Source organism: Athalia rosae, chromosome 6 (assembly GCF_917208135.1).
Source record: "Athalia rosae chromosome 6, iyAthRosa1.1, whole genome shotgun sequence".
Taxonomy (NCBI): domain Eukaryota; kingdom Metazoa; phylum Arthropoda; class Insecta; order Hymenoptera; family Athaliidae; genus Athalia; species Athalia rosae.
In genome coordinates, this window is record NC_064031.1 from 3,043,399 (window position 1) to 3,071,292 (window position 27,894).

A 27,894-nucleotide genomic window follows, 5' to 3' on the forward strand; every position below is an offset into this window, starting at 1 on the left:
GACGACAAATACACGGATCGCTCTTCAAAGAGTCGATCGAGTTTCGAAAGTTCGAGGAGACACGCGCGATCCGTTCGCGTATTTACCACGGGTAATCGGAGAGGTATCGTTTCAGTAAGGGATTGCAGTACATGAATATTTTCTGGCAACTTACATCGCACGTTCAGGAAATATCCTATGCTCGTGAATATACCGAGCATGTGTCGGGTGTAGCATTTGTACCATCCGCTTTCGGCCCTCGTGATTTTTGTGAAATTCAACCAGCCGTCGTCGCTCTGCTCCACGGGGAGTGGTCCGTCGTCTGAAAAAATTCGTAAGGAGTTATTCGATTGAAAAAATCAGATGAACGATCGGACGTTGCGTTAATTTTTCCATATCGTACGAGGTGCGGCACGAATTATTCGAAAATTTTCATAAATCCGATACCCGCGTTCGGCTGAGAATTCGAAACAAGCCAAATTCGTTTCTCTTCTCGTCTCGCTTCGAGGGCTAAAGAATTATGACGAGAAAGTCGCGTGCATCGCGTCTTTCGCTATCTGGGGTAAGATGTACGTGAAACCCGATGTACAACGTAACTATGAAATAGTGAGCCTTCGTGACTTGGCCAAAAAGTACGTTTCCAGAATCCGTTCTTCGATGTCCCCTCGTCTCTTCTATTTTCCTATCTCCTATATCTCTGTTTTAGGTTGATTTTTCCCCCCGCCCCCACCCCCTTTTTTTTTCTTTTATTTATTTATACCCATCTTCCCGTTTTCCCATCTCTTTCACCCCTACTCTTTGCTCCCCGAACCTGCCGCCGCGCCGGATTTTTTTTTTTTTTTCTTTTCTCTTCTTTTCTTTTTCTCTCGGGCAATTTGGCCGGGAAACAAACGGAGTCTAAGGCAAAGAGACACGAAACAGAGACGCTAGCTGATGCTGCCGTTGCTGCTGCTGCCGCTGCTGCTGCTGTTGGTTGTTGGAAACGACTTTTGGCTCGGTCTCCGCATCGGCCCATCGCCTTTATATTCCTTCGATGTACGTTTTCTATCGCTCGTATTTTCAATTTCTTTATTTACTCGCAAAAGACAGTGGAATTATTCGGTCCGTTCTGCAGAAGTTCGGTGTACGGAGATGGGAAAAATGCGAGAAAAGTAGGTACGAGAATCTGAGGCAAGGGGATAGAAATATAGTGTGTCGGGGTAGGTATACCCACATCGCGGATGAAAGAGGCGCCGGTGAACGCGAACCGAAAGGGGGGGGTGGGGGGGAGAATTTTGCGGAGTAAATTCAGGGGGGGTGGGTTGGATAAAACGTCGCGGCCCACGCGGCGCGCCGCGATAATCTGTAACGAAATTGAATTTCGCCTCACCGCATGACGCGACGGAAGATCGAAAGGTTTCAGGTGTACGGGGCGATGCCACGCGTCCACGTGTAGGTACAACAACGAGCAATGATTATTATTATTACTTTATATTGTTTCGTTTTGATGCCCGCGTTAACCGTTCCATTAAATATCCAATTATATGTGTATCGTTTAATAGTGGAAAGTGGAAGTGGCGGGGGATACAGAAATCCGAAATACGGGGATACGGGTTGCGGTCCGGACGAAGGGAGAAGGGGGGACGGGGGACGGGTAGAAGAGGGTGTACGGAGACCCCGGGATCAACTTAATCCTCATTCATAGAGCGAAACGCTCCGTTTCGAATAAATCCCCCCCCCCCGCCCCCGCCCTTTTTTTACTTCCCTTATTTTATTTTTCGCCTCGCGTCCCCTCGCGAAATCCAGTGCAATTAAAATACTTTAATATCTTTCGCGGCTCCCGCAGCTATACACAGGTATACGCGTACGTACGAAATTTTCCACGGCTTAGCACGAACCAACCGACCAACCAACCAACCACCGCCACCCGCGGCGCGGCGAGAGAACGAGAAAATTTCTCTCCTCTCCCTCTCGCTCCAACGTCAATCTCATATCAAGCTCGATTCTCTCCCTTCTCTCCCTTATTCACGCGAGGGAAAACTTCGCTGACACGGTATTTAGGATATAAAAATACTCTCGTTCGTTTCCCTTTTTTTTTTTTTGCTTTTTTCATTCTAATTTTTTTTTCCAAATTGCCGTTGCAACACGGATATTTGTACAACAGGTACACCGGAATCGTACCCTCGAACTTTACACCCCCGTCGTTTTGCGGGTCGATCTCGTTTTAGTTCACGTCCAATTATTTCAGCGACCTTGATTCGTTCAACTTTCATTCCTTCCCATTGTGTGTACAAGTTATTTTATTCCTTCGAATTTCGCGGTTTTTTTTTTTTACTCTCCTAAAATAAGGAGGAGATCGAGGGCGAGGAATTCCCCCCCAGGCAGGGAAAAAGGTGGAAGGTCGTTCTCTCCAAAACTCCGGGGGTTGAATGGAAATTAATAAATTTCTCGAGAAGAAAACCGCTTCGGTACGCGGTACGCCGTTGAACACCTCCTCGTCCGTTGAATACCTCGTTTTTGGCCTCGTTTTACCCGATTGTTCGTAACGTACGGTCGTCCACCACCCTATCCCTCGTCCCGCCGGTCAACTTCTCCCCTGGCCCTCGTCTTTTCATTTCTTCGAGAAATACTGGAAGTTTTCGATATTTCGGTGGAAGCGCGTCCGTGCGGAACGGAGAAAGAAAAAGGCAAAACTTGTCGACGGTAAAAAAACGAATTATTTCTAGTTACTGCGTCTGACAGCGTCAAAGAATCTAATAACGATGTGAGGTAGGTATTTATATTTGGCGCGAAGAATTAATCTTCTTACGAGTCCGGTCAAATTTACGGGCCATATTTTAATCGGTATGAAATGAAAATACGAAGAAATACGTTATTACACACCGTGATGATATCTCTCGTGATTCCATTCGAGATAATTCGAACGTAAATTTTGAAAAAAAAAAAAAAAAAAAGAATCGATTATACCCGGATAATTCTTGACAAGAATCCGGGTTGATTTTCCCCCTTGAGTTTCGGCATTTTCGTTACACGCAATTCGGGGGTTGAAAATTTTCGACCAACGTTCGTATAATTTCCCTAGCTCATCCGACATCGACGTACGTACGTACACCTCCTTCATGTCGTGTAGAGTCGAGTGACGGAGGTAGAGAAAATATAATACTTTTCTAAAAAAAACACCTCGAGGGGGGGGGACGAATGTAACCACCCTCGTAGCGGGTATCGGCTGCCGAGTTTAATCGACAGAATTTTCGCACCGTCGAATATTTCTTTGATCCCTTCCCGGTGAATCGGTGTTGATACGAAATTCGTCGAGGGTCGAGTCCTCGTGTAAGTCGACTAGTCGCATAACGACCCAACCCTCCCCTCTGGATGCGTTACAGTATTCGTGGGCGTGCGAATAGTTCGCGTATAGATGTACGTAAACGCTTTGATTTCCTGTGAGATTTTTCGAGAAGACCGCACCCCTGCGATTCCAGTTTTTTTTTTTTTTCCACTCGTACGCAAGTGGCGATCGTTCTTATTATATATTTATAATTGTTTTTTGTAGTTACCACGCTGCCATACGGGTACGCTGCTCGGGTTACTGTCCACTTCGCACTTCAGGCTGATCGACATCCCCTCGACGATCGGAATTCCGAAGCCGGGTAGTCGCGTTATTGCGAACGAGGGAGTATCTGAAATCAGAGCGACGATGTTATTTAGTGTCATCGTCGAGTACACGGCACATACGTATGTAGCATACAACGACGGTAAATAAATGCTACGCCATAGACGCGGGGGTTCGATTATCGTTATTGTACGTTACGTGTATATTCACGCGGATGTTAACGAAAGTGCTTCTGGCATATTTTCACGTTTCGAACCACCGCCTTTCTAGCTCCCCAGCTTCCACGAAATTTTTGATTAAAATCTTTTTTCGGAATTCGTACGAACACTCGTCAAAAAAATATTTGTGCCGAATATCACAAACGAATCATTCCGCGAATTATCTTATCCCCGTCGCCAATCGAGCCTCCCCCGTTGCTCCGAAATAATCCCAACGATCTCGTTTTTCCACCTACATTATCGAAAAAAATTTTACCCACGCCTCATTTCGCTCGCCGAAATTCGGATGGGAAAACGAAGATGGGGAAAAACCCGCACGAAATGAAAGTGCAGCAACCGATTCGTGTGGATCTCGCGTGTAGCTTTCGGATGCGCGGACGGGGAGGGGGGGGGAGGGGGTTGGAAAACAGTGGCGCGAGGGGTGGATCGTCGGATGTGCCTATTCGGTACACACACGTGTGTAATATACGTTGTACAGGCACAGAGAGTCGTTGGAAAAGTTATTATTCCCGGGGTCGTTCGTTCCGGCATAATAGCGGGGCGGTAAAACAATGCCATTCTAATGAAAGCTAGCGGTCGCTCGGCGGTTCGGATCGCCGTAGATCCGAATGGGGTGGTAGGGGTGAATCGGAGTAGCGAACCGCGCGGGCAACGGAAACGGCGAATGCGGGAAGCAAAGGCGTAAGGCAGACCCCGCGTAAAACGGGAAGATACAAAGCGAACAATGTGACACCGGTATACTCGTCGCGGTGGACCCTCCCGATCGCGGTAATGAGAACCTACAATTTCCGCGTCTCTCGTCTTCCGAAGACCACCCCATCCATCCATTTCCTTATTACCGTCTGTACGCGATCTCGAAGATTTCCTCGGCGACCCGAGAACGCGAAATAACAACGGTTTAGGCAAAGTACCCGACCTATTACTTACGTAGAAATATATACGTGTATATACGAAAGCGAAAATTCAGAGCGCCCATTTTCATTTGGACGAGTACCAAGAAATATCATTTATATACCGCGTACTCAACGTACAAGCTATACGATATCCGGTGAATACCTCCGACATCGGTACGGTTGTACGGATGTTATACGTACGATGCTAGCTTATTTACATGTATACGGTTATGTACTCCGAAAATCGGAAGCATTATTCCGAAACCACCGAGGATTACCGTTTTCCGACCATCCGAATAATCCGTATAACCGTGTATCAGCGCAAGAAAATTATCGGTTCTCCGTAACTTTTTCCAATCAATCCACACGGTTTGTACGGTTACTTTTTCACATGCGAAAACATACGATGGAATTCCGTTAGTTTTTCACGCTCATTAAAATTTCATTCAAAAAAAAAAAACGATGGAAACGGCGTAGGATTCGCGCGGAAGAGAGGAAAAAAACAAAAGAGAAGAAGAAAATCACCGGAAATCTGACGTTCGCTCAACGCTATGACCGACAAAGGTCGAATGATTATTTAGCTCGGCGAACACGCGACGTTAGATCGGTGAGATAATCAAATAGGTAGAAATGGCACGTATGCCACGGACAGGTGTGTGTGATACTTTACGGCAACCTGTGGCAGTTCGCTCAGCCGATCGTTCGCAATCCGTAGATCCCTACGGAGTGTATTGCGGATACACATAAATTCGGAATACGGAAAATAGGAAACGACGAAAAAATAAATATATAAATAAAGATACTGCAGTGTATATCGGGATCCGACAGCGAAACCGATAAGGCCCGCTGTCACGCGTTACGCGTCCCGCCGCTAGATTTTCCCGCTGCAAATTCAATTCGGGATGAGATTTCGAACGTTATACCGCGCGATCCGATACGGTAAGCGCATTACGGTTCTTATCACTGCCGACTAATTTATTACCGCTGTGCGATATGAATTTCTAGAAATGAGAGAAATGAGCGTTCCAAATTAAATACCTACCCACCCACCTCTAACGATCCATAAATCGCCGGACTTTGGCTACGATTACCCGGAACGTGTGAAATCGAACGAAAATAAAACTAATCCTCTACTTCAGGCTTCGCAGACGGTTACGGATCAACTGTGACCGACAATTCTCGTTACACGTGATTTCGGCAAACGGAAAATTTGCCACCTTCCGATATCACCCGATACGCTTCCCTCCCCCTCCTTACCCGCCGTAGAACCTGGGATGACGTGACAGTCGCTCGCAAATGTTGATATATTAGGTCCGCGAGTTTACTGGGAGGAAAAAAAAGAAGAGAAACGAAACGAGAATGAAAAATACTCCCGATAACTTGCTTACGAACTTTTCAATATTCGATTTGTCCGTGATCAATGTATGCGTTCGGTCGAAAGTTTTTTTCCGAAACACGTCGCACGATACGGTAAAAGGAAGAGAAAAAAATTAGAAATAAAAATAAAAGTGTCGCCTCGAAAGAGTTTTCCCTTGTCTTTTTTATTTTTTTATCTTTTCTCTTTTTCCAGGCTGACAGGATTTTTATTTTTCTTTATTTTTCGGTTTCACTTCGGTACGGGACGCCGCCGCGTTGCGTAATGGATCGTAAAAAAATTGTACACCCTGTACGCCGGTTAGGAGTGTCGCTTACGCGGAACGGAGTTTAAATTTGTAGATTAATAACCCGGTTTTGGGCGAGGGGGTGCGGAACGATAGCAGCAACTTTGTTCGTTAAGGAGCGGACAGCCTCGAGCCTCGAAGCCCGAACGAAACCTCGGAGAACCCGGAGAACCTGGAGAGGTAGTTAAAAGTAGCAAAATGAAACTACTCGACTCGCGTCTGGCGGATGTACGTTATTTAACACGCTCTCGCCGCACGTTGAATTTCGTGAAATAATCGAGAATGGAAGAATGAAACTTGATGGGGGGGGGGGGGGGGAGAGAAGAAAAATTGAAGATGCACATCCCCACGAATATACCTGCAATTTATATTCATTTATTGTCTATTTTTATTCATTTATTTATTCATTCCCATAACTCACGTAACGTTATACCCTTCGTTTCAAAGTCTCCTGGAATACGTTTAGACCCGTGTACATACACAGGTATATCGCAACCTACGTATGTACGTACACACGATGTATATATGTACATGAATTATGCACGCTCTTGTGTTTCCCCCATTTTAAATGCCAACGAACTGATGCAGGAGCTCTACGAACCGCTACATGCACGCGACAACTTTCCGCTTCCGTTTCTCTCTTGTCTCCCGTTTGCTCCTTTTTAATTCTCACTTCGGGTGCCTTCCGTTTCCTTCCTTTTTTTCACTATGGAAATTCGTCGCACTGTAGGGCTTCGCGTCGACGGAATCGATATCGAACTCCTGTAGGCAAATATATGGAAAACGCGAAGATCAACAAAATTTCAGTCCTGCGAAATTGGGTGTAATTTTTGAAACACACACGCGATTTAATTCACGCCCTTTTGACTCGATTATATTACGGCTAGCTACCGCGCCGTTTCATTTTTTTATCGTGCGCTCGTTTGAAAAACGTAACCGGAAGAAAAGAAAAACAAAAAAAGAAAGAAAGAAAGAGAGGAAGAAGTTAACAAAAACTCGATTGAAAATAAATTCGTTGGAAAGCGTTTCGAACGACGACGATAATTCCTACGGAGTTTATACACTTTGCTCGGATGTACGATTTTGCGTTTTAATCAAAACATTGAAATTGCCGGAAATTGACGCCCGTCGCCGCTTCGTCGTGACGTTCGATTCGGTTGTCAAATCACCCGAACCCCCATCGTCGCGCCGTACCGAATCAGCTGCAACAGCCGCGAATGAATTTCGATCAAATTCTTGATTTACTATATAAATTCAAGAGGGGCGACGGTGCCGGCGAGCCATAAAACCGCGGCGATAATCGAAGAGACGATTCCAGATCTCGATTAAAAGCGTAACTCCGATTCAAATTTTTATGTTGATTTTTTTTCGTTTTTTTTTTTTTTTGTATAATTTTCCGTCGCCTATAACACCTCGGTAATTCACCATATTTATCGAATCTATTCGATCCCCCCTTACATTCTCCTCTCTTTGAATTGTTCGCTTTTCTTCTCGCTCAAAAAATTAAATACCCTCCGGTTCGCTCGCGCTCGGTATCGGAGGGGCGTAGAAATCGGTCGTACGTTGGGAAAAAGAAATTTTTAACGTCCCGACAATTTTTCGCGTACAAATGAAGTCGCGGTGTGCATTTCCAATATCCACGATGGCTGTCGCGCCAAACATTCGGAAAATAAAGTCGAAAATTTCAAATCGACGCGTTACTACCGCGCCAACCGGAGGGACAAGTTTTGTTTTTTTCCATCATTTTTTTCCCTCTTCCGTAATGTACCGCGCGTGAAAGAAAAAAAAAAAAATTCATTTTATACGATCTCAAAGCAGAACACACGTCTCCGGTTCTTCTTGTCCCTGTTTTTTTTTTTTTTCCCCCCGTTTTTTTATTCGCTGTGTGACGCGTATTACGAGCCGCGGGCGACCCGAGGAAAGGAGCGCAAGAAATAAACGGAATCCTGTGGCAAATGATGATGCCTGCCCCGGATGTTTTTGCATACACGTATATCTATACATTTATGTATAACTGACGTATATACACATTTAACCTACGTAGCTGACAAAAAAGAGTGGCCAAGTCGTCCGCCTGCACCGTCCACCGTCCGTCCGTTTCAAGTGTCGTACGAAATAAGCTCCGTTTCGCCTCAACTTCGGCAATTGTCTTTGAATAAGAAAAATCGGAGAAGAATAAAACCACCGGCGAGAAAAGTTGCCGGTGATTTCTATCAGAATTGAAATATTGTCGATACAATTTTCAAAAGGGACGTGAACGGGTGTACGGAAATCGGCAGTAAAAAAAAGCTCCAGCGAAAACTGACGTGACGTACGAAAAGGACAATCGGAGCTTCGAACGTTGAATCGATTGAATCGTTTCTACGCGTTTTATCGCGATGATCATTTATCTCAATAGCGGACACGAGAAATATCAAGCACGGTTTCAATTTTCTCGAATAACTATTGTGTATGTATCGAGTTACTTTGGAAAAGCCGTTTCACCTTGAGTTTTTCCTCTGAGCTAATTAATGTCTCGTCGGGTGAATATTGGCCCTGCTTTCTGAAGACACACGAAGCGAAACCGAGGAGAGCGAGCTTCGCTCTTTCGCCTTCTCAAATGATACGCGGTGGTGGGTACACTACCTGCTAATTAATTGATGAATTAATATAATTAGTTTAATTAGTTAATCGTAGACTGGCTTCGTCTTCGTCTGCTTGTTTTTTTTTCTTTTGGTTTCTTTGTTTTTGGAACGAGTTGAAAGAAAAAAAGAAATTATAAAAAAATTATAAAAAAAAACCAACAGCTCGAGAAAAGCTGTATCACGCGGACGTTTTTATCCTTTATCCATTTACGGTCTTTGTTACCTACAGAGAATTCGAGGACCCTGTTTCCGAGCTTTGACTAGGGGAACGTTATACGAGCTTTTCATTAAAAAACACTCACGTCATTATGCGTCGCTATAATGGAAACGATTCTAAAACGTGTGCGTTTCAAACGAAACGAGATATCCAAATCGCTCCAATTCACGACCGGAGTTATTATCTCCACATTTTCTACGTCGAACAGCGATAATCGTTGTCATCAAAAGGTCGGTGATATTGACCGAACGATTTTTATTCATTTTTCATTTCATCTCGACGTAAAGACGTAGGAGGTGCGGTAGGTCGTCGAGAGGTGCGACAATGGGATAACGCGATTATACTTCTATGCAGCTACGGCGTTGACGTCGTTTCGAAGCTCGTATCGCGTGATACGGTATGGAAGGGTAGGTTATTAAATACGATTTAGACAGTCTCGAGGTTGATGGCGAACGACTATAGGCACCACTCGGAGAAGCGGAGTTAGGTGTACGCGCGAAGGCGCCTCGAGGGTGGAGTGAGGGAAGTAAAGAGGCCTTCCACCGTCGTCGTCGTCGTCGTGGTGATGGTGGTGGTGGTGGTTCGCCTCGGCACCCCGTGTACGCCGTCGCCGGTTGCCAAAACAATCGCTTTCCGCCTTATTAAGGCGAAACAACGGAGTTCGCGGGGAGGTTGGGGAAAAGCGGGGGTGAGGGGGCTGGGAAGGGGGGTTGTTTTGGTCTACATGACTCGCGAGCAGCATCGCCTCCGTACCCATTTCTACGTGTCTTCAAGCCCGTCCCACTGGCAACAACCTCTCTAACTATACTTCGTCTACCACATGCCACTGGAATGTCCCACGCGGACTACGTGTACAGAGAACACCATCCTCCGGAAGACAACTACCCTTTCTCCGCGTGTACACATAAACCGTTGTTTGTCATCCTTGTCATTGTAGTCGGCTGTCGCTGTATAATACATACAAGTTCATTTTCACCGTTCTGTCAGGGGGAGTGAAACTCTTCACTCTTGAACTACACGACCAGACCTATAATTATATCTACTCCGCGTTTCGTTGTTTCACCGATTGTACACGTTTTCAAAATTTCAAAAGCAACGAAAAAGAAAAAAAACTCCTCCCTCCGACGGCACGGGAGAAATTTATCTCATCGACGAAGGGGCGGGGGGGGGCGCACACGCGTCCCTCGGAATCCGGAAAATTTTACGGATGAAAATCACGAATGAAATTTGCCTCTTCGGCCGGGCAACGCTTGAATGGGAAGCTTTGGTTGGATCGTCGTACCGGTTGGAAATATTTTTACGATCTACCGATACCGATGTACGTACGTTACATACACATGTGAAACAGACGGATGGATTTTTATGCTGATATTTTATGCGTGCACCGCCGCTACCTGGTTTCGATCGAGGTTTCGATTGATGCTGAAATTAGTAATGGAAGAGCGTTCCCTCGTAATTAACTTGATTACCATCCCATCCACCACCGTTGGCTTTTACGTACTATACGTTCATATGCATAATATACATAGGTATACAATGTACGTAACAGGTGTAGTATATGTACACTTCGTAGTTGGGGCTTTTATAACAGCGAGTGTGTGATTGACCAGTTTTTCTTCCCTTTCTATTTTTTTTTTTTTTTTACGCTTTTTTCTTTTTCTCTCTTTTTTCAGTCTCCGCATACACGGCCACGAGTATTAATTACAGTTGAATTCATCATCGGGATCTTTTCAACATTTCAGCCTCCGGGGTGTTTGCCATTTCATTTTCGACCGTACATACACCAGACGTTGAGCGCTGTAGGATTAGTGGGAATAAAAAGAGAAAAAAAAAAAACAGAAAAAATAGATTGAAACAAAAATACGTAAAAGGTAAAAATCGAATGAAATACTCAGAACGAAAATACGAATACGCTCCGGCAGCGATACTAAAATCTCGTATACCGTCTACCGTTACCTTACACGTGTATGCAGATCGGAGGGATGTCGACGACGTAGATGATACACATAGTTCATCGGACCATATAATTTCGAGCCGTGGATTTTTTTTTTCTTTCTCTCTTTTTCTTCCTTTCTTTTTTTTTTGCCACCCCTTCCTCGTATCTCTGTATCGTGTATCGATATTATTTTACACACGGAACCTTATCCCGAGTCGTTTGATCTCGTAACCGTACACCTAGAGTAAAGTCACGTTGCACGGGATATTCGGTAGTGACCCCGCTTCGGATGAGGTAACAATTCAAAGCTCTTCGTCATCTACTCCCCTTACGCCCGCACCTATCGTTGTGTACAACGAGTAGTTTTCATCGTGATTATTATCAAAACCCCCCCCCCCGTACAACTCGACCGGTCCAAAGGGTGGTTTTGAGTGAATCGTTGGACCCCGAATACTATTTAATAACAAGTCGGTACAGTTTCAAGCTGTTCTTCGCACGGCTGTATTAACGAAGCTTATTACGAGGGTAGTCTATTAGCTTCTTGTTAACGAAAAGTGGGGGTCGGAAGGGCGAGGGAGGGAGCGGAGAGGACGGACCGGGTTGCCTGGGAAACTGACTTCGCTGACCCACCCCTTTCGCCCCGTAATGCAAAAGTATGCGACCCGTCGGGCTGACGGCGGCAAAAATATCGCCTAACGAACGCCCGAATTCCGAATCTTTGAAATCCTGAAATAATGCAAGCTACCCGGCTCTGTGCGAAGAATTGAGATGAATTAAAAAAAAAAATGGGAGTAAAAAAATTCACCTTCCTTTTCGTACATCCACAGCGATCCGAAGTCGCTATTTACGAGATTATAAGCGAGCGAAAAGAGTTACATCGCTACGACTCTCGATCGTATCCGTTTTGGCACGAACCTGGAATGTGGGAGTTCGAGTCGGCCGGCCAGATTTTCGATCATCAATCGAGCGTGGTCCTGACTTCGCGAGCGAGCGAAACAGATTCGACGAATTATTTTCACCTTATTTCTCGCGTCCAGAGATGACGTTCGTCGGCAAAAGGTGATGGAGATTTTTACATTCTTCAGCAATTATCGAACATCGCAGATCGCATCGCGAGCTGTACGTACGTTGAAAATTCTGAGGTGATAAGTATACGTCCGAATCTGTACCTCTCGAACGGAGTTGAGTTTAACCCAGTTCAGGGGTCGCGGTCGGTTTGGATAAAGATTGGGAAAAAGATCTCGGGATGACCGCACGGCGTTTGTGGGTAGAGAAGAAGAAAAAACAAAAAAAAAAAAAAAGAGAGGCAAAAAGGAGGAGAGCAAGCAATGATCGCCGAAGGCGAGGAGCCCCGCATCGGCTTCGACCTAGAGAGAAAATGTTGAGGGTGGAAAAAAGGCGGGGGCGGCGAAGGCGAACAAAGATGTTTATGTAACCTAATTTTCCGGCTGATTGGCGCCCGGCTCCTACCCCACCCCCCCTCCGGCCGCACTCTTTTATCCGGGTACGACCGTCGTCGCACCCCCCCTCCCCCAGCTCCGTTTTTCTCTCGCCTTTTTTTTTCTCTTCTTTTCTTCCTTTTATTCTCCCGACGTTCCCCCATTTCCTTTGCCAGACTTTCGGGGCGCTTTATCTTGATTTAAAGAGAAGCTGCTTTTGTTTTCGTGCAGCACCCTGTACACCCTTTCCCAACACACGTATATATAGAGAGAGTCGCACAAACGCCTCTACTCGAAATCCTGGACAGTTTCTCCTCGCCAAGCCACCGTCGAAATGGAAGGATCGGACGTGCCCGCAAACATTCGCCCAGCTGCTATCGCTGCTGTTGGGTAGCGCAACCCGAGGCAAATCAACGCGGTACAACTAAGAGTGGGACAACTTCGAGCGAGACCCCTCCTCTTACCCTCCGGCTTGACGACGCGCCGCGCGAGGTGGTATTGTTTATCACCAGTCTCGACGCTTTGCCCTTTTGACATCGTCGAGTTGACTCCGGAACTCCGTTTCCCCCCGAACATTTTTCTAGACCGTCTAACGGCGACTCGGTACTCGATAATGTTTTCTTCCTTCGTACGATCCTCTACCTCTTTTCACCTCCGCTCCGTTCGTCGAAGAGACGGGAAGATTCGGTACAAGGCGTAAGATTATATCCGACTGTGTAGTCGAGAGGGTGAAGAGGGTGAATCGGGATAGGGTAGTCGGTGTTAACGGTCGAACGTGATTATTAGTAAACTCGCGCGCGCCAGACGCGGCCTCGAGCTTTTCGGTATCCCCCGTCGACGCGAAAAACGTACGTCTTCGGGGGGGGGAGGGGGCAACGCGACGTAACGGAACAATCCACCGCACGTTTCGCAACGGTAATGAAATTGGTTTGCGCGCTCCGACCGCGCGCCCGATGGCGATTTCCGCCGCTAATCCGATCCGAACCCCCCGCGCGAGACCTCGGGTTTCGTTTGCCTGTCGCGTTGTTCCAAGCTCCGCGAGAATGAATAGGGAATGAAACCAGAAAAAAAAAAAAGGACAAAGTCGAAAAATACACGAAGCTAAGAGGGAAAACGTTCCTCCGCGTTTTTCCTCCACGTTGGAACAGATTTCCACCAAGAATTACTCTTGTACATCCCCTATGTTCCGTACACCGTGTCCCGCAGATCATTGGAAAACTCTATCCGCAACTACTTTTTATTCCCCGTAGTTCCTCGCTGTTTCGTCTTCCAGTTTCTTGTATTTTTCTTCCTCTCTGTACAGTTTTTTTTTTTCTTTTTTTTTGTTTTCCCCTCGTTTTTCTCCCTCATTCTGTTTTTCCTCTCTCTCGTTTTTTTCTTCTTTTCATCTTTCGCTTCCTCGTGTTCTCCGACTCGTGTAACTAAAACTTCTGTATGTGCGACCGACCGTTTCGTTTCGTACGTTGGAGATTCTTACCCGGGTAGGAGGTCCTTTGACACAATATCTTTATGATTGCGAGTCGTCGGGGCTTCGTCCCCGGCGTTCCTCGTCGCAGCGTTTTTCAGCAAAGTGAGTAAAACGAGAGAACCGCGCACGTGTGTCGCACGATACACACACTCGCCGCTTATACACGAGGGATGGAGATCGAGACGGAGATGGAGACGGAGATGGGACGTACAGCGTGCAGCGGAGGAGTGCGGAGGAGGTCACGGAGGGCAAGCTGTCGCCCCGGCGACGCTGGGGGTCGAGGGGGAGGGCCGGGGAACCGACGGGGGAGTTAGTTCGCAACGCGAAACTCGGCGAGTCTAGCGGCTCTTCGGAGCTTGTAAATCAATTACCGGTTCGAGACGCGGTTCCACCCCGTTGGGACTCACGTACGTACGCCCCCCCCCCCCGCCCCTGTTCCTTCCTCTTTATCTTCCGCCCTCCCCGCTGCCCCGCGACCCTTCGTACAAGTTTTCGAACCCCGACCCCCCGACCCCCCGCGGAATGACACGTGAGAGGGTCCCGGAGACAAGAATCCACCCCGCTTCCCCCACCCGGATCCCATCCGATCTGACCTTTATGGACGGCGTCCGTCCCCAGGGCTGACCGGAACTCGACAGACGGCGGTATGACGAATCCGTAGCGGTTGGAAAATTGATTGCGGTACGTAGGAATAATCCGGATTCGCAACGTTGTGAACTGTATCGTTTCGAAGTAGGCGGTGGAGTATCCGCGAATCTACGGTATGCGACGTTGCAGTTGTTTCGCCCTAGCCCTTTCCTACGGTGGGGACGGATCGTTAGGTCGGCGGTACGCGATTCCGTAACACATCCGCGCGGATTCGTACGGACCGTTCGCGACTAAAGAGCTTCCTGAATCCTCGTCCTGAATAGTTGGCTACGGTATTGCCCTCCCCAACCCCCGACGTCTGGTCATCGAAAATCCCGTTGATAGGCGCGAAACAACGCACCGCAACGCAGGGTGTGACTCCGGGATAGCGTAATTGCGGCGAACGTTTGCGATTCCTCGTATGCCAGCGTACGCGCGGCATCGTCGTCGTGTTTATACCGATTCGCGGATGAATCGTTCCGATTTACGCGCGAACCCTCTCGACCGTAATGATGTCCCGCGAGGAATCCACACGCTATAACGTTCGTCTACTCAACGAATTAATCAAAGTGAAATTACAACGCGCGCTATCGCGAGGCCGTTGAGACCGAACCGCGTACGTGGCACACCTGCCGCTTTTTTATCCCCATTCATCGCCTTTCGAAGCACCTGTGAAATCACAGCGAGTTCGGGTCAAAAATTACGTTGACAAAATCGCAGCGAGAACGGGTACGGTATCCCGAAACTCCGGTGCGTTACTTCGAAGGAACTGTCTTCGAAATTTATCGCAACGGAAAAGTCAGTGATCCCGGCCATTAGGTGTAGGCGCTATGGGATTAGGGAGACAAAATGTCGCCCCCTCTCCACACCCCGCGACTTGCTACCCCGTACCGTAACACGGGGAAAATGAGGAACGTGAGGATTCGAAGTGGGATATACCGTCCTACTCGAAAACCTTACCAACCTACGCCCGTAGCTACTAAGCATCTTGGTAAAGCGCATAATCTAGCCTCAGAAACACCTCCCTCCGTTTTTGTTAACGTCGGAGTTAAGCTTCCCAGAGCTGGCGAACTTTGCCACGAAAATGGCAGAGACTTTGCCCCTCGGGCGGGCAAAAGGTGAACCGAAAGTTGACTGATTTAAAACCTGTTCTAGAAAATTGACTAGATCAAATGGAAATTATAATTTGGAAATCGAATAAAAAATTCTGAACGTGGCAATTGGAAAATTTGGAAATGAAATCAATTTAGTGCGGGTTATTGCACCAACATTTATTGGAATGTTGAGAAGTGGTGATCGAATGAGGATTGAAAATCAAATTCTCAGCTTCAAGTGACGTAAAAATTCCGTCGCCCCTTGGATTTTTTTTCGATTTTTGGGCCAAAAATTGATATTTTTTTTTATATGCTATTCTGATGTATTTTGATCTCAGGAATCCGAATTGACAAGTTTAATTGATCTATCTATCGAATTGATCGAGTTATCGCCAATTTATCGATTTTTGGAGCAGAAAAATTGAGATATCTCGATGGAAAAAATTCGTAGCTCAATTTGACCAACGGATTCGTGTTCCTGAGGTCGAAATACGTAAGAAAAGTGCCATACGATCAATTTTAAAAAATAAAAATTTTTGGCCAAAATTTGAGATTTTTCCAAGGGGTACCCCTTACGATTTTTTCAAATTTTGACCAAAAATTTTTATTTTTTAAAATTGATCGTATGGCACTTTTCTTACGTATTTTGACCTCAGAAACACGAATCCGTCGTCTAAATTGAGCCACGATTTTTTCCCTCCGAGATATCCTCAAATTTATGCCAAAAAATGCCTAAAAATGGCGATAACTCGATCAATTTTGAAGATAGATCATTTTCTCTTCCGGATTCGGATTCCTGAGCTCAAATCACATTAATATAGACTGAAAAATGAATTTTTTATTTTTTACCCCAAAAAGCTGAAAATTGGCGATAACTCGGTCAATTTCAGAGATAGATCGATTTTTCTTTTAGATTCGGATTTCTGAGGTCAAAATACGTTGGAAAAGTGTGAAACAATTAATTTTTTAACTACTTTACTTTTGGCCTAAAAATCGCTACAAATCCCAATCAGTATACCTTGGATTCTTCGGATTTTTGGGCCAAAAAGAAAGTTATGACACCTTTGTAACGTATTTAGACCTGAGGAATCCAAATCTGAAAGCCAAAATCATCTACTCGTGCAATCGATCGAGTAATCATCAATTATTCGCTGTTGGGAGCAGAAAAATTAAGACATATCGAGTGGTTTTAGTCGTAGACACACTTTGATTCTTTGCAATCCATGCATGGGTAGAAATATTCGAATTTTTTGGTCTGGCAGCAAGCCCGAGCTTCGCTGGAGTCAGGTAGCCACGAGCGACGGGGTCTTGTTTTGAGGCGTCACCTCTGCTCAGCTCCCAAGGTGACGTCTCACAACAAAGCGCCGCGCTGCTGGCTGCGCTGACTCCAGCAAAGCTCGGGTTCGCTCGTAGACCAGAAAATTCGAATATTTCGACGCAGAGATATTCTCAAATTTATATCACAAAACCATAAAATGGCGATAACTCGGTCAATTTCGCAGACAGATCAATTTTTCTTTCAAATTCGGATTCCTGAGATTAAAATACGTAAGAAAAGTATTCGAAGGAAAATATCTTAAATTTGATCGATCTTTCAGTTTCTAATCGATAAATCGTTATTGAGTTGATCAAGGGTTGTGGGAGAGAAGAAAAGAAAAAATAAGATATCGATTTTCTGATCGTTCAGACTTCAAAAACGCCCACGCAAAAATTCGTGTTCCTGAGGTCAAAATACGTGAAAGAAGTGCCATACAATCAATTTTGAAAAATAAAAATTTTCGGCCGAAAATTGAAAATTTTCCAAGGGGAAAAATTTTCGGTTCACTTCGAAATTCATCGCAGTCGAAGTAGAGGACATGAACCAATCGTCAAGAATTCAAACATATAGCCAAACATGGAGAGTCATCGGAGAAATAATGCTGGTATAAAAAAAAAAAGAACAAGAGAAAAGGTAACGTAAAAGGAGAGAGAGAGAAAAAAACCACTCACATTGTACGTCCAAAAGTATGCTGGCGTTCATAGGTGCGGGTAACGTGACGTGTCTGGCTACGCAGACTATTGTTGCGTTGTGATGACCTCTAAGGACGTTGAGATGTGCTCCGCTCCTACTTCCAACGACCGATGGTAGGATGGTGAGGTTGTTCGGCGGTTGTTCGGGTCCGTCAAGTGTCGCTTGGGAGAGGGTCATTCCCCATGATAAAACGGGCGGTGGATTACCGCCCTCCACTCCGCACTCGAGCGTCAACTCCGAGCCTTCCTTCACCGGAACGAATTGGTTACCTGGATCCAATCGACGACCGTCGATCAGAAGATACGTCGCTCTCGGTGCCTCTGAGAAGAGAAGAAAAAAAAAATTCATACATGTACATTCCAAATTTCCTCAACACAGGAAAATATGCGCGTAGTCTTGGTAATGAAAAATGAAGAAAAGAAAAAGCAAAAAAAAAAAAACAATTAGAGCCCGCAAAGAACAGCGTGTGTACAACGTTGGAGAATAAATTTAAAAGCTTTCGCACCTATTTCACCTGAGTTTCTCGGTTTAATTCTTCACTGCGAAAGCGGCCTCGCTCGCCCTCGGGGAACGCGATTACTATACCTACTTAACGAAGCAACAGGCGGGGCAGCGGCATAAAGTAGCGACGGGGAGGAAGTCGTCCCCCCGGTAACGTGCTGCCCGCCCGGTGCCGGTGCCGGGTCTCGTAAAATACGCCCTGCCCGGGTCGGTCGCTCCCGGAAGGCGGAAAACGCGGTGGAAGCGGATTCCGCGGTGTGAATTACGACAGCGAACGGAATCCCGATCCACAGTTCGATTCGGTAACGCGGTTCAAGGGGGGGGGATATTCGAAAACTCCCGATTTTCATCCACACCCACGACCACCCGCCGTATACCACCCCCGAGCGCGATAGAATCTCGGAAAGTTACGACCCTCTCCTCTCTCTATACGTATACGAAGCCGGTTTCTGCAGCACGCGCAGCAGGTGTTGATCGGTCGCGAACGTGCACCCGCACACCCTATGTATGTAACACGTGTATATATATATATATATATATATATATATATATAGGTGAGTCGTACATATATGTACACCTATGTGCGAGCTACTACACGGGTATAATCAACCATCTGACTCCCGTTTCTGCCAGCCGGCGCGCGCCCCGGAGGCTAGTCGGTAAAAGTTTTCAATATCACCACAGCTCAGTGCAGGTGTAACCGGGATATCGCGTAGCGCCATCCCCGTATCCCCGTATCCCCGTATCCCCATCCCCCCGCCTCCCCGACCTATTCAAGATAGGGAGAAAAGGGACTACGATATGGAAACGAAAGATCGAAAGATATTATCGATTTCGCGTATCAGCCGTGCAACGGATCGCCGACGACAAAACGTTCCCTTAAATCCGAAATCGGTCAATTATACGGTCGATCGATGCCGGGCGTCGCGCGACGAAAACTCTCCAACGATATAACGGAGAGGGAGGAGACAAAATAACCGGTTCACTTCGCTATTCGAAAATATCGCTGCAGAACAAAAAAACTTAGCGGGACGTCAACCTCGGGGGTTTTTTTCTATACCTTTAAAAGCTATCGAGTGTAATGAAAATTTTCTTTCACCCTCGCAAAGATGAGGAGCAAATTTATGTGACACGCGAAGATTTCTTTCCACCCCTTATCTCGCCGTTGGTAAAACGGGTGAGGAGCGTCCGCGAGGCCTGTAGCCACCTTCGCCCTCCACCCCCGCCAAATGGTCACGTGTATGTGAGTAGTTACAACCGTATATCCCCGTTATACGCCCGAAGCAATCCAATCGGGACGGGCGGTGGCGGCGGCGAGGGGGTAGGACAGTAGCTGTATTCGAAACGATCTCGTGTTTTTTTTTTTTTTCCCTTTCTTCTCTTTTTTTTTATCCTTCGTTTTCTACTTCGACATCGGCGACGTCTCTCCCAATAATCATCCGGATTGCTTTCGGTAGCCAATAAATAGGCAAGATTTAGCGAACTCATATTATTATACCCTACGCTCCCGTGCAAGACAAAGTTCGACCACATATGTACCCAACCATGTATAATACATGTCAGACGTACCGTACGTACATATGTGCGCGTCCGTACGACATCACGCACGGATGCTCATTGTACGCTTTTATCGTTCGCCAGTTTTGCCTTCGCCGCTAGCGAGCTACTGCGACGAAGACGAACAAGGGCGAACACGAAGGGAACTACCTACGTCGCCGCGGTATCTGGTGCGGAAAGATTACCTACGTTTCACTTTTTACTTTCCGCATCCGGCTATTTTATCCTCGAGGTAGAAGATATACACCGCGCACGTCTGTTACCTCGTCGTCTTATTGTTCTACCGCGTAGCGCGTAGCGCGAGGGAAAATGTCGGTGAAAAATTATTGTTAGCTCGAAAAATGCCTCGGTAATATAGGAGGGATCTGTGGTCAAAAATTTTTTTCATCGCATCGATACTCCGTCATCCGGAAAACGACGAGATTTATCGATATTCCCAATGGAAAGGACCGAATCGTTACGGGGGGGTGGGGGGATGAAAAATAGAAATAAACCCACGAAGAAACTCGGAGGCCTCCTCGGATTCGGGCGTGTTGAGAAATTTTTTTAAAACGCGTATAAAAAATACGCGCAGTAAACTCGTGTGTGTAATATTTTTTTTTTTCTTTTCTTTCATTCGTTTCATTTTCCACGCGTCGGTCACCTGCAGCACCTGCGTGGGCGCGCGCGTTCGTCGACTCGAGGATGTTGAAACGAAAAGGAAACTCGGTTAGCCCACGTGGAAAACGTTATTTATACGATGGAGAGAGTGGGACGGAGAGAACGGGAGGAGAGGAGATAGAGAGGGAAGGAAAGACGGAGGGAGGGACAGAGAGGGGGGAGGGGGGGGGGAGGGTAGAGATGAACGAACCAACAATTCATCTTCGCGAGTGTTTCCGTTGGGAATAGGTAGCTGGCGTGTTTAATACTTGCCACACTTTATCATTCGCGAGGGCTTTCGAAAAACAAAGGGAACCGAGGAAAAAATAAAAAATGAATAAAAAATATATATAAATCGAAAAAAACTAAAGATTGCCGGGAAGGGAGATATAACGGCGGCACCTCGAACGGTGATTGAAACAAAAGTAAACCTTCCCCTCCCAGATATTTCTCTCTTACACTGTATTCATTTTTCACATCCGCCATCTATCAATATTCTTACACACTGTATGTACATCAGATTTTCCCTCGCTCTGATTCATGTTGAGTTCCTTCGTTATTTATTCACTCGTACTCATTTTTGGCATTCATTTTTTATTTTTGACTGTCTCGTTTTTTTTTTTTGATTTCGATTTTTCTTTCTTTTGCAAGAAGGGGGTGCGTAACCCTCGCCGATGTACGGTAGTTATAAATTTGCGAAGCGCGGGAAGCGCGTTCCGATTGGACTGGTGGGTATAAGGTAAGTAAAGACGGCAGGGAATACCAGGTGTAACGTGGATCCTTTAAAATGCAAATATATTCTCCCGGGAATCGGGAAGGAAAAATTGCCGCTGTCCCGGTCCCAGCAGAGATTGGTCTTGGCCGAAAACTGACTGTAACACGAGAATTGGGAGGGGGGGGGAGGGTGGGGAAAAAAAAGCACCACCACGTTTCGTTTATTTGACTTTTTTCTTTTTTTGTTTCTTCTCTTCTTTTCCCTCTACATTATGCACGTAACCCGAAAAAACCCTCCGACGTTCGCGAAAATCGTTCCTCGTTTATCTTTCTCGCTGTTGAACAGACCTACCGATGAAAAATAATGTGATAAAATAAAAGGGAATAGAAGAAGAAGGTTTCTCCGATTCGTTATCGACTCGACGCGATTTCATCTTTATTCAACCTTTCGAAAATTTCGTCGGAATCCGACGCGTGGGATGTTGCGTCGGTTGTATTCGGGTTCGAAAACACGTAAATCGACCGTGAAACGAAGCGCGAACGAAAAGTCGAATCGTCGCATGAGAAATTCGAAGAAAGACACAACTGCCGAAGTGCGGAGCACAGTGGCTTCGCCGATGACTGACCAGAGGCAACGAACGCGCTGAAATCGGAAATCAATAACTCATCGTTTCATGCCTTCGTTCGGCTTGCTTCCCTCAATCTCTACTCTTCTTGTTCATATACATATATGATATATATACACGTAATACATATGAAATACCGTAGAGCTCGGAACGAATTCCCACCCAGACGCGTACAATTTTACTTTAATAGAACGAAAAAATCTGGTCTACCGTATGGGGGAAAAAAAAAAAAAAAAAAAAGCTGGCTGTTGGCCACTTGATTAATTGAACAAGGGGAGGGGAAGAGGTGAAACGAGAAAGCCAAAAAACAGAAAAAAATAAATAAAAATCAAGTCAAAAAATAAAAACGAGAACGTTCTGTACACCAAGAGCGAACAAACAAACAAAAAAAAAATAAAAAAATAATTGAAAAGCACAGTTGATTAGCAAAATCTAATCAATACTTCGTCCCCGGATTATATTTCTGTTTATTTTTCGAATCGTCGAATTTTATTTTTACACACGGGGGGCCCCACTACTAACTCCGCGTTGCCAACCAAATTATAAAATATACCGGACAATTTATCGTGAATTTTACTCTCGTCTGTCCTCGGCCGTTCAAAATCAACGATTGCAGTTTTATTTCTCAGAATTCCCGGAGACCGCGGGACATTCGATTGAGAAATTAATCGACGGATGCACAAAGCCATTTTCCATACGTTTTCGATACGGATATTGGTGCGCGCAAAGAATTCCACAAGCTCTCGGAAATAGTCGGAGTTCATTTTTCATCTCGTATTTTTCAAATCCTCGCGAATCTTTATTAAAAAATTAACCCGGGCAAAGTGAACGAAGAAAAAAAAAAAAAAAACAAGTCACGACCCTCTTTGTCTCGTATTTTCCGGTTACAGTCGACCGAAGGGTGAAAACATCTCCAATAAAGTGTGGCGAGAGTGTTTCCTTTACTTCCCTTATTTTTCTCCCCTGATTTTCGGTGGAAAGGGCGGGTGCTAAGGGGGATGCCCCGGCCACACCGGTAATGCCTACACACTAATTATAAACCCCGCGGGGATCAGTGTCTGTCCGTTAAATTTTGTTTTTTTTTTTCTTGTTTTTTTTTTTTCTCTTCTCTTCTCTTCGCCGCTCTATTTTATTTAGTTTTTCTACTTCCTTTTTTTTACCTCAACCCGCTCTCCTCAACGGCAAGAAACGGACGCGCCAAAGCATCGCGTTCTCGGCTAAATTCAGATTGACAGCACTTTAGATCCGCGGGATTCCTACGGCGTCAGGGAACGCTACTCTATATTTTTATCCCCTTCCGAGAACCGCTACCTGTTCACGTCAGTCTCGGCGAACCCTAATTCAGCTTCGCTGGCCCCACCCGTCACAATCTCGGGCCCTCCACCTTCGCCCCTTTGACCCATCTCGACTGACGCGATCCTATCGACAACCAGGTCCTGTATACATACGCGGCCGGGATTCCATCCCCCTCCCCTCCCCACCTCCGTTACTTTTTCGCTACCCCGAAGAATCCTACGGCCCCTGACTTCTGACATGCCAAATTTCGACCCTGGACCTGACGCCCCCCCCGAGGCGTAACTGTGGGGATCCATCGATCCCCCCGGGTACACACGTGGAATAACGCGCGGAGGGGGAAGACGCGAGGGTAAACAAAAATCGAGTGAATTTGTGCATTCGTTTGTTTGTTTGTTTCGTTTGATTTTGTGCCATCGATTTATTTTCGAACGACGGGGAGCAAACACAGAGGAGGAGAGAGAAGAATTAAACGCGAAGCGGGGGTGGATGACGAGGAGGAGGGGGTGGAGGAGGGGGGTAGGGGGTGGAGGAGTCTCGTTCCGCGCGATTTGAAGCGCGTACGCGTCGTATGTTTATTCGAGAAAAATCTCCAACTCCGCGACTGCAGTTTTATCTCGATTCCGAACCGGAAATTTCTTTCCGTCTTTCCGTACACGTGTACGACCGACCGCTGTTCCGAGGTCCTCTATACCTATGTATATCGGCTAGCCATCTACTTCATGCGTCGCTTTTCTCCATCCCTTTCAACCGTTTTCCAGAGCCCTTTGACGTCCCAGGGGAGAAACCTTCCCGAATTAAATGTCGACTCGTGTCGTCGAGGGTAAACACAGCCGTCGGATCTATATAGGTATACATATACGCGAGCAAGTTCACATCCTATCTACCGACGTAACTTGTGTAATATACCGGACATTTTTCTGACATTCTTTCGTTCGGTTGGACTTTCTATCAATTAAGCGAGCGAAAAGTCTCCTTACGAAACGTCGAGAATTTCGTGTTTTTTCGGGATCATCTTCCCCGCTCATCGTGCGTCTCGCGTCATACTTTTCCCAACGACGATAGATCTCGAATTTGAATAGATTCAATTCGACTACGGAATGACCTATGAAATCGCGGGCGGTACCTCGAGGGAGTTTACATCTCCGGGCGTATAACTGCAATTTTAACCGCGGGGATATCCATCTCCGCGTGCACACGTATATACATACGTGTAGAAAACTTGACGGTGGAAGAGCTCTCGAATATAGAAGTGACGGGAATTTCCGAGTGCATGACCGTCGGCTAGGTGTACGAATTATTGGCCTGTGCACCCTTCCGCATGAGAGATATATATATCCCCGGAGTGCTTATATCAACTCCTGGTAATACAGGGTGAACCGTAAAATAAACTCGGTTCATTTTAAAACGCTAATAAAAACTCGACTCTGTAATGAAACCCGACGAACTTTCCTTCTTTCTTTCTTTCTTTTTTTTTTCTTCTTTTGTTCGTTTTCTCTTTCTTGTTCTCTCACTCGTAATAATTTCAAATATTCAAGATCCGCACTCGTTTTCAGATATTAGCGAATCCCGAAACGAATCGGTATTTTTGGAGTTTCGATGAGGAAATGAAAACTTGTCGCTCCCCCAGATTATCCCAAGGAAACAAAGAAAAAATGAAAAAATAAAAAAAACTCCAAACGGTTGAGCTAATCAACTTTTTCCGGAGCACCCTGTACGTAGGGGGGGGAGGTGGATAGTCACGCGGCGTTTGTAATTGCCTCATTTGAGGTCCCGCATAGACCGACGTACACGGGGAACATATCGATAATATCCACCGCTCGAAGCCATAAACGGCTGGAATGAGAGTCCGGCGGCAGCGCCAGGAATAAGGGAGTAAGGAAGTGTGAACGATGGCGGTGGGGGTGGAGGTGGAGGTGGAGGTGGGGCTCCGGGGCTCCGGGGGTCCGGATGAAACGCGTTGTCTCCGGTGATACCATTAATTAGAGGGCGACCCTCTCGGCTAATCAATGGGTAGTTAGTGGTCAATGACTGCGCTCGCGTCACTGGTTAACTGCGCTCCGAATTGCACTCGCAGTGCTTTGACGCGCCCCGATTTACATTGCACGGGGTACGTCTCTTCCGCGGAAGCTACGGCCGCCAAGTCAGTCCACAATATCCGAATAATTATTCAACGATTCCAACGTCCGCACGTAGATTTTCGTCCGTTCGATCGGGACCACGATTTCGGATCACCGTACGTTTCCTCGCACCCACGATTATTTCGATAAATATTATTATCATTTTTTCTTTCCCTCTCTTTTGACAAACCTTCTCCGTTTTTTTTTCCCCCCCTCGAGATGACGTACGTTATTCGAGTAAGCGTGACGCGAGGAGGACACGCTGAGCATCGGTAGCAGTAGAAGTGGACGCGAGTGTAACGCCGATGAAGAAATCTTTGGCGAAGCGAATAACGACACACAGAGGCGGACCGAGGCGAGGTACGGAATGATCCATCGGTCGCGTCGGGAAAGCAAGGAAATAGAAGAGCGGAAAAGAAGAAAAAAAATATACATATATATATATATATCGCGGAGAAAAGCTGTAAAGGGGAGAGGAGGAGGAGGAGGGGGGGAGGATATGGATCGAGAGGGATGAAAGTAAACGGGGAAAGATTTTTGTTCGCTTGCTGAAGCTGACTGTGGCCGATCGGAACAGACCGACCGTCTTTCTGGTACTCCGCCTTTTCCATCAGATATCCACCCACCCCTTACACTCGTCGAAGAAGAAGAAGAAGAAGAAGAAGAAGAAGAAGGGAAAAAAGTAAGAAGAAAAAAAAATAAGAGTCGAGATGAGCGTCGATATCCTATACCGGATAGTACAATACACTATGTCTAGCCAATATACGTGGAACGTGTATAAAAATAGTAGCGTATGTGTGTCTGTATCTGTTCCGGGAGTTCGACGGCGAGGGGGGAAAAATCGCTAGCTAAAGAAAGAAAAAAAGAAAAAAAAAGTCCAGCCCTTGTCACGGGTCAGGGCCGTTTCCTCGGAACGTAACCTGTACGTGAACTATAGACGTCCTCTTCGCCCCCCTCACCCCCTCCCCTCCTCACCCCACCCTTTGCCAAGCCGCGGTAGCCCCGGAGCTTTTGCAGTAAGGACGAGCGGGACGTTAAATTGAATTCCTCGATTCGTCTAACGCGCGAAGTGAGCCGGGTAGCTACCCGGTTGGTATCTCCTCGTGTACCGGTATCCGAGGGTAAGGGGGTGGGGGGGTGGGGGGGTGATAACGAGATCAAAAGAAGAAGAAGCCGGATTCTCGTGCGACGGCGTAACGCCGCTGCACTCGGAAGATGACGAGAACTATGGGCCAATTTTGACCGTCAAAAAAAGGGGGGGGGGGGGGGGGGGCAAAGAGAATAGAGAAAATCGAAACGCGCGTCTCACCCTTACATCTGACGTACGTACGGACGTCGTGTATATTTCCGACCAATTATCGAGAGCGTGCGTGAAATTCATTTAGCTCACCGAGAACGATCAGCTTCACCGGTCTTCCGATCAGTATCTTCCCCCGGTCGTCTTCCAACGTACAACCCCAGGTACCGTCGTCCTCCAGACGCACGTTGTCTATATGAAGAGCCGCCGTTGTCGAATCACCAATGTACCTGTGACCCGTACCGCTCATCTCCGTTCTCGTGTCTATCGTTATCATATCCACAGCGTTACCGTCGTGAATCCACGTAGCCGGTCTCACTCGATAACTTCTGCAACAAAGCGATCCTTATTTGTCAAGTTTTTTTCCCTTTTTTTTTTTTTTTTTTTTCTTTCCTCCCCCGCCCCTTCGATTCGCCCCCTACGTTCTATTTCTATTTCTGTTTCGTTCATTAAATTTTTTCATCTCTATACATACGTCGACGTTTGATTACCTGGCGGCGGGAAGCAGGAGTTTCGAGTAATTGGCGTTGAGTTCGCAGGGTAGTACGACCTTCCGTTGGGGTTTAGCAACGATCTCAATCGTCGGTCTCGGGGATCCCGTCGCCCCTTGAGACCTGAGCGACGTCGTTGCCGATCCGAGCGGTCCGTTCGTCGGCCAGGGTTCTTCGTCCGGTGCGAGGAGAGCGGCCGGTTCGACCACTTCGTCCGATACGCCGACACCGGAGATTACCGGTGGCGATATATCCGCGGTGGTCGTCCCTACGCCGGACGACGCCGTCGTTCGCCTACTCGCTGAAATCGACGACGTTGTAGTCGACGTCGTCGTCGCGGCGGTGGTGGTGGTACTCGTAGTCGTTGTTCTTCGTCCGCGACGGCTACCCTCCTGTCTTCCTCTCAGCGCGAATACCCCGGCTTCGTTCACGGAACCTGGAAAACGATCAAGAACACGAAGATTCGGGTATCAACGGATTTGCATCTCGAGAATTTCTATCCTTTTCTTACGCGCCACTTTTCTTCCCTCCGTGAGGGGGGGAGGACGGAGGGACGATAAAAAAAAAAATAAAGAATCCCTCTCGGTATTCGGCGCTCGTTTCGCCGCCGCTTGAAAATTAGCACCTCGAACCCGGGCCACGCGCGCCGTTCGAATAAACGCTAAATATTACCTACTCCTATTTGCAGTAAGAGCTGCAAGCGGAGCACTACCGAGTTGAGTTTAAAGCGCCGGGCGAACCGACGCCGCGCCCTTTCACTCTATGCCTGAAATTCGATAAAGTTACGACCGCCACCCCCGTTCGCTGTCAGCCGCCCTTGCTTTTCCTACTCGCACCGGAACACACCGCGCGGCGCGGATATCTCTTCTCCTGGACGACGTTCTACGGGAATTTTCGTCG

General features: G+C 46.7%; 1 protein-coding gene across 3 annotated transcripts in view; it reads right to left on the minus strand.

The window, feature by feature from the left end:
- Positions 1 to 27,894, minus strand: part of LOC105688696 (hemicentin-1) — a 148,328-nt gene that overhangs the window by 19,567 nt on the left and 100,867 nt on the right. For 2 of the 3 annotated variants that reach the window (XM_048656583.1, XM_048656582.1), the window contains exons 4-8: positions 26,995 to 27,430; positions 26,597 to 26,832; positions 17,735 to 18,076; positions 3,513 to 3,635; positions 155 to 301 (exon numbers count right to left, since the gene is read on the minus strand). In XM_048656583.1, coding sequence (XP_048512540.1) covers positions 155 to 301; positions 3,513 to 3,635; positions 17,735 to 18,076; positions 26,597 to 26,832; positions 26,995 to 27,430 — 1,284 coding nt within the window. The remainder of the gene's footprint in view (positions 1 to 154; positions 302 to 3,512; positions 3,636 to 17,734; positions 18,077 to 26,596; positions 26,833 to 26,994; positions 27,431 to 27,894) is intronic. The other variant, XM_048656584.1, reaches the window with a different exon arrangement.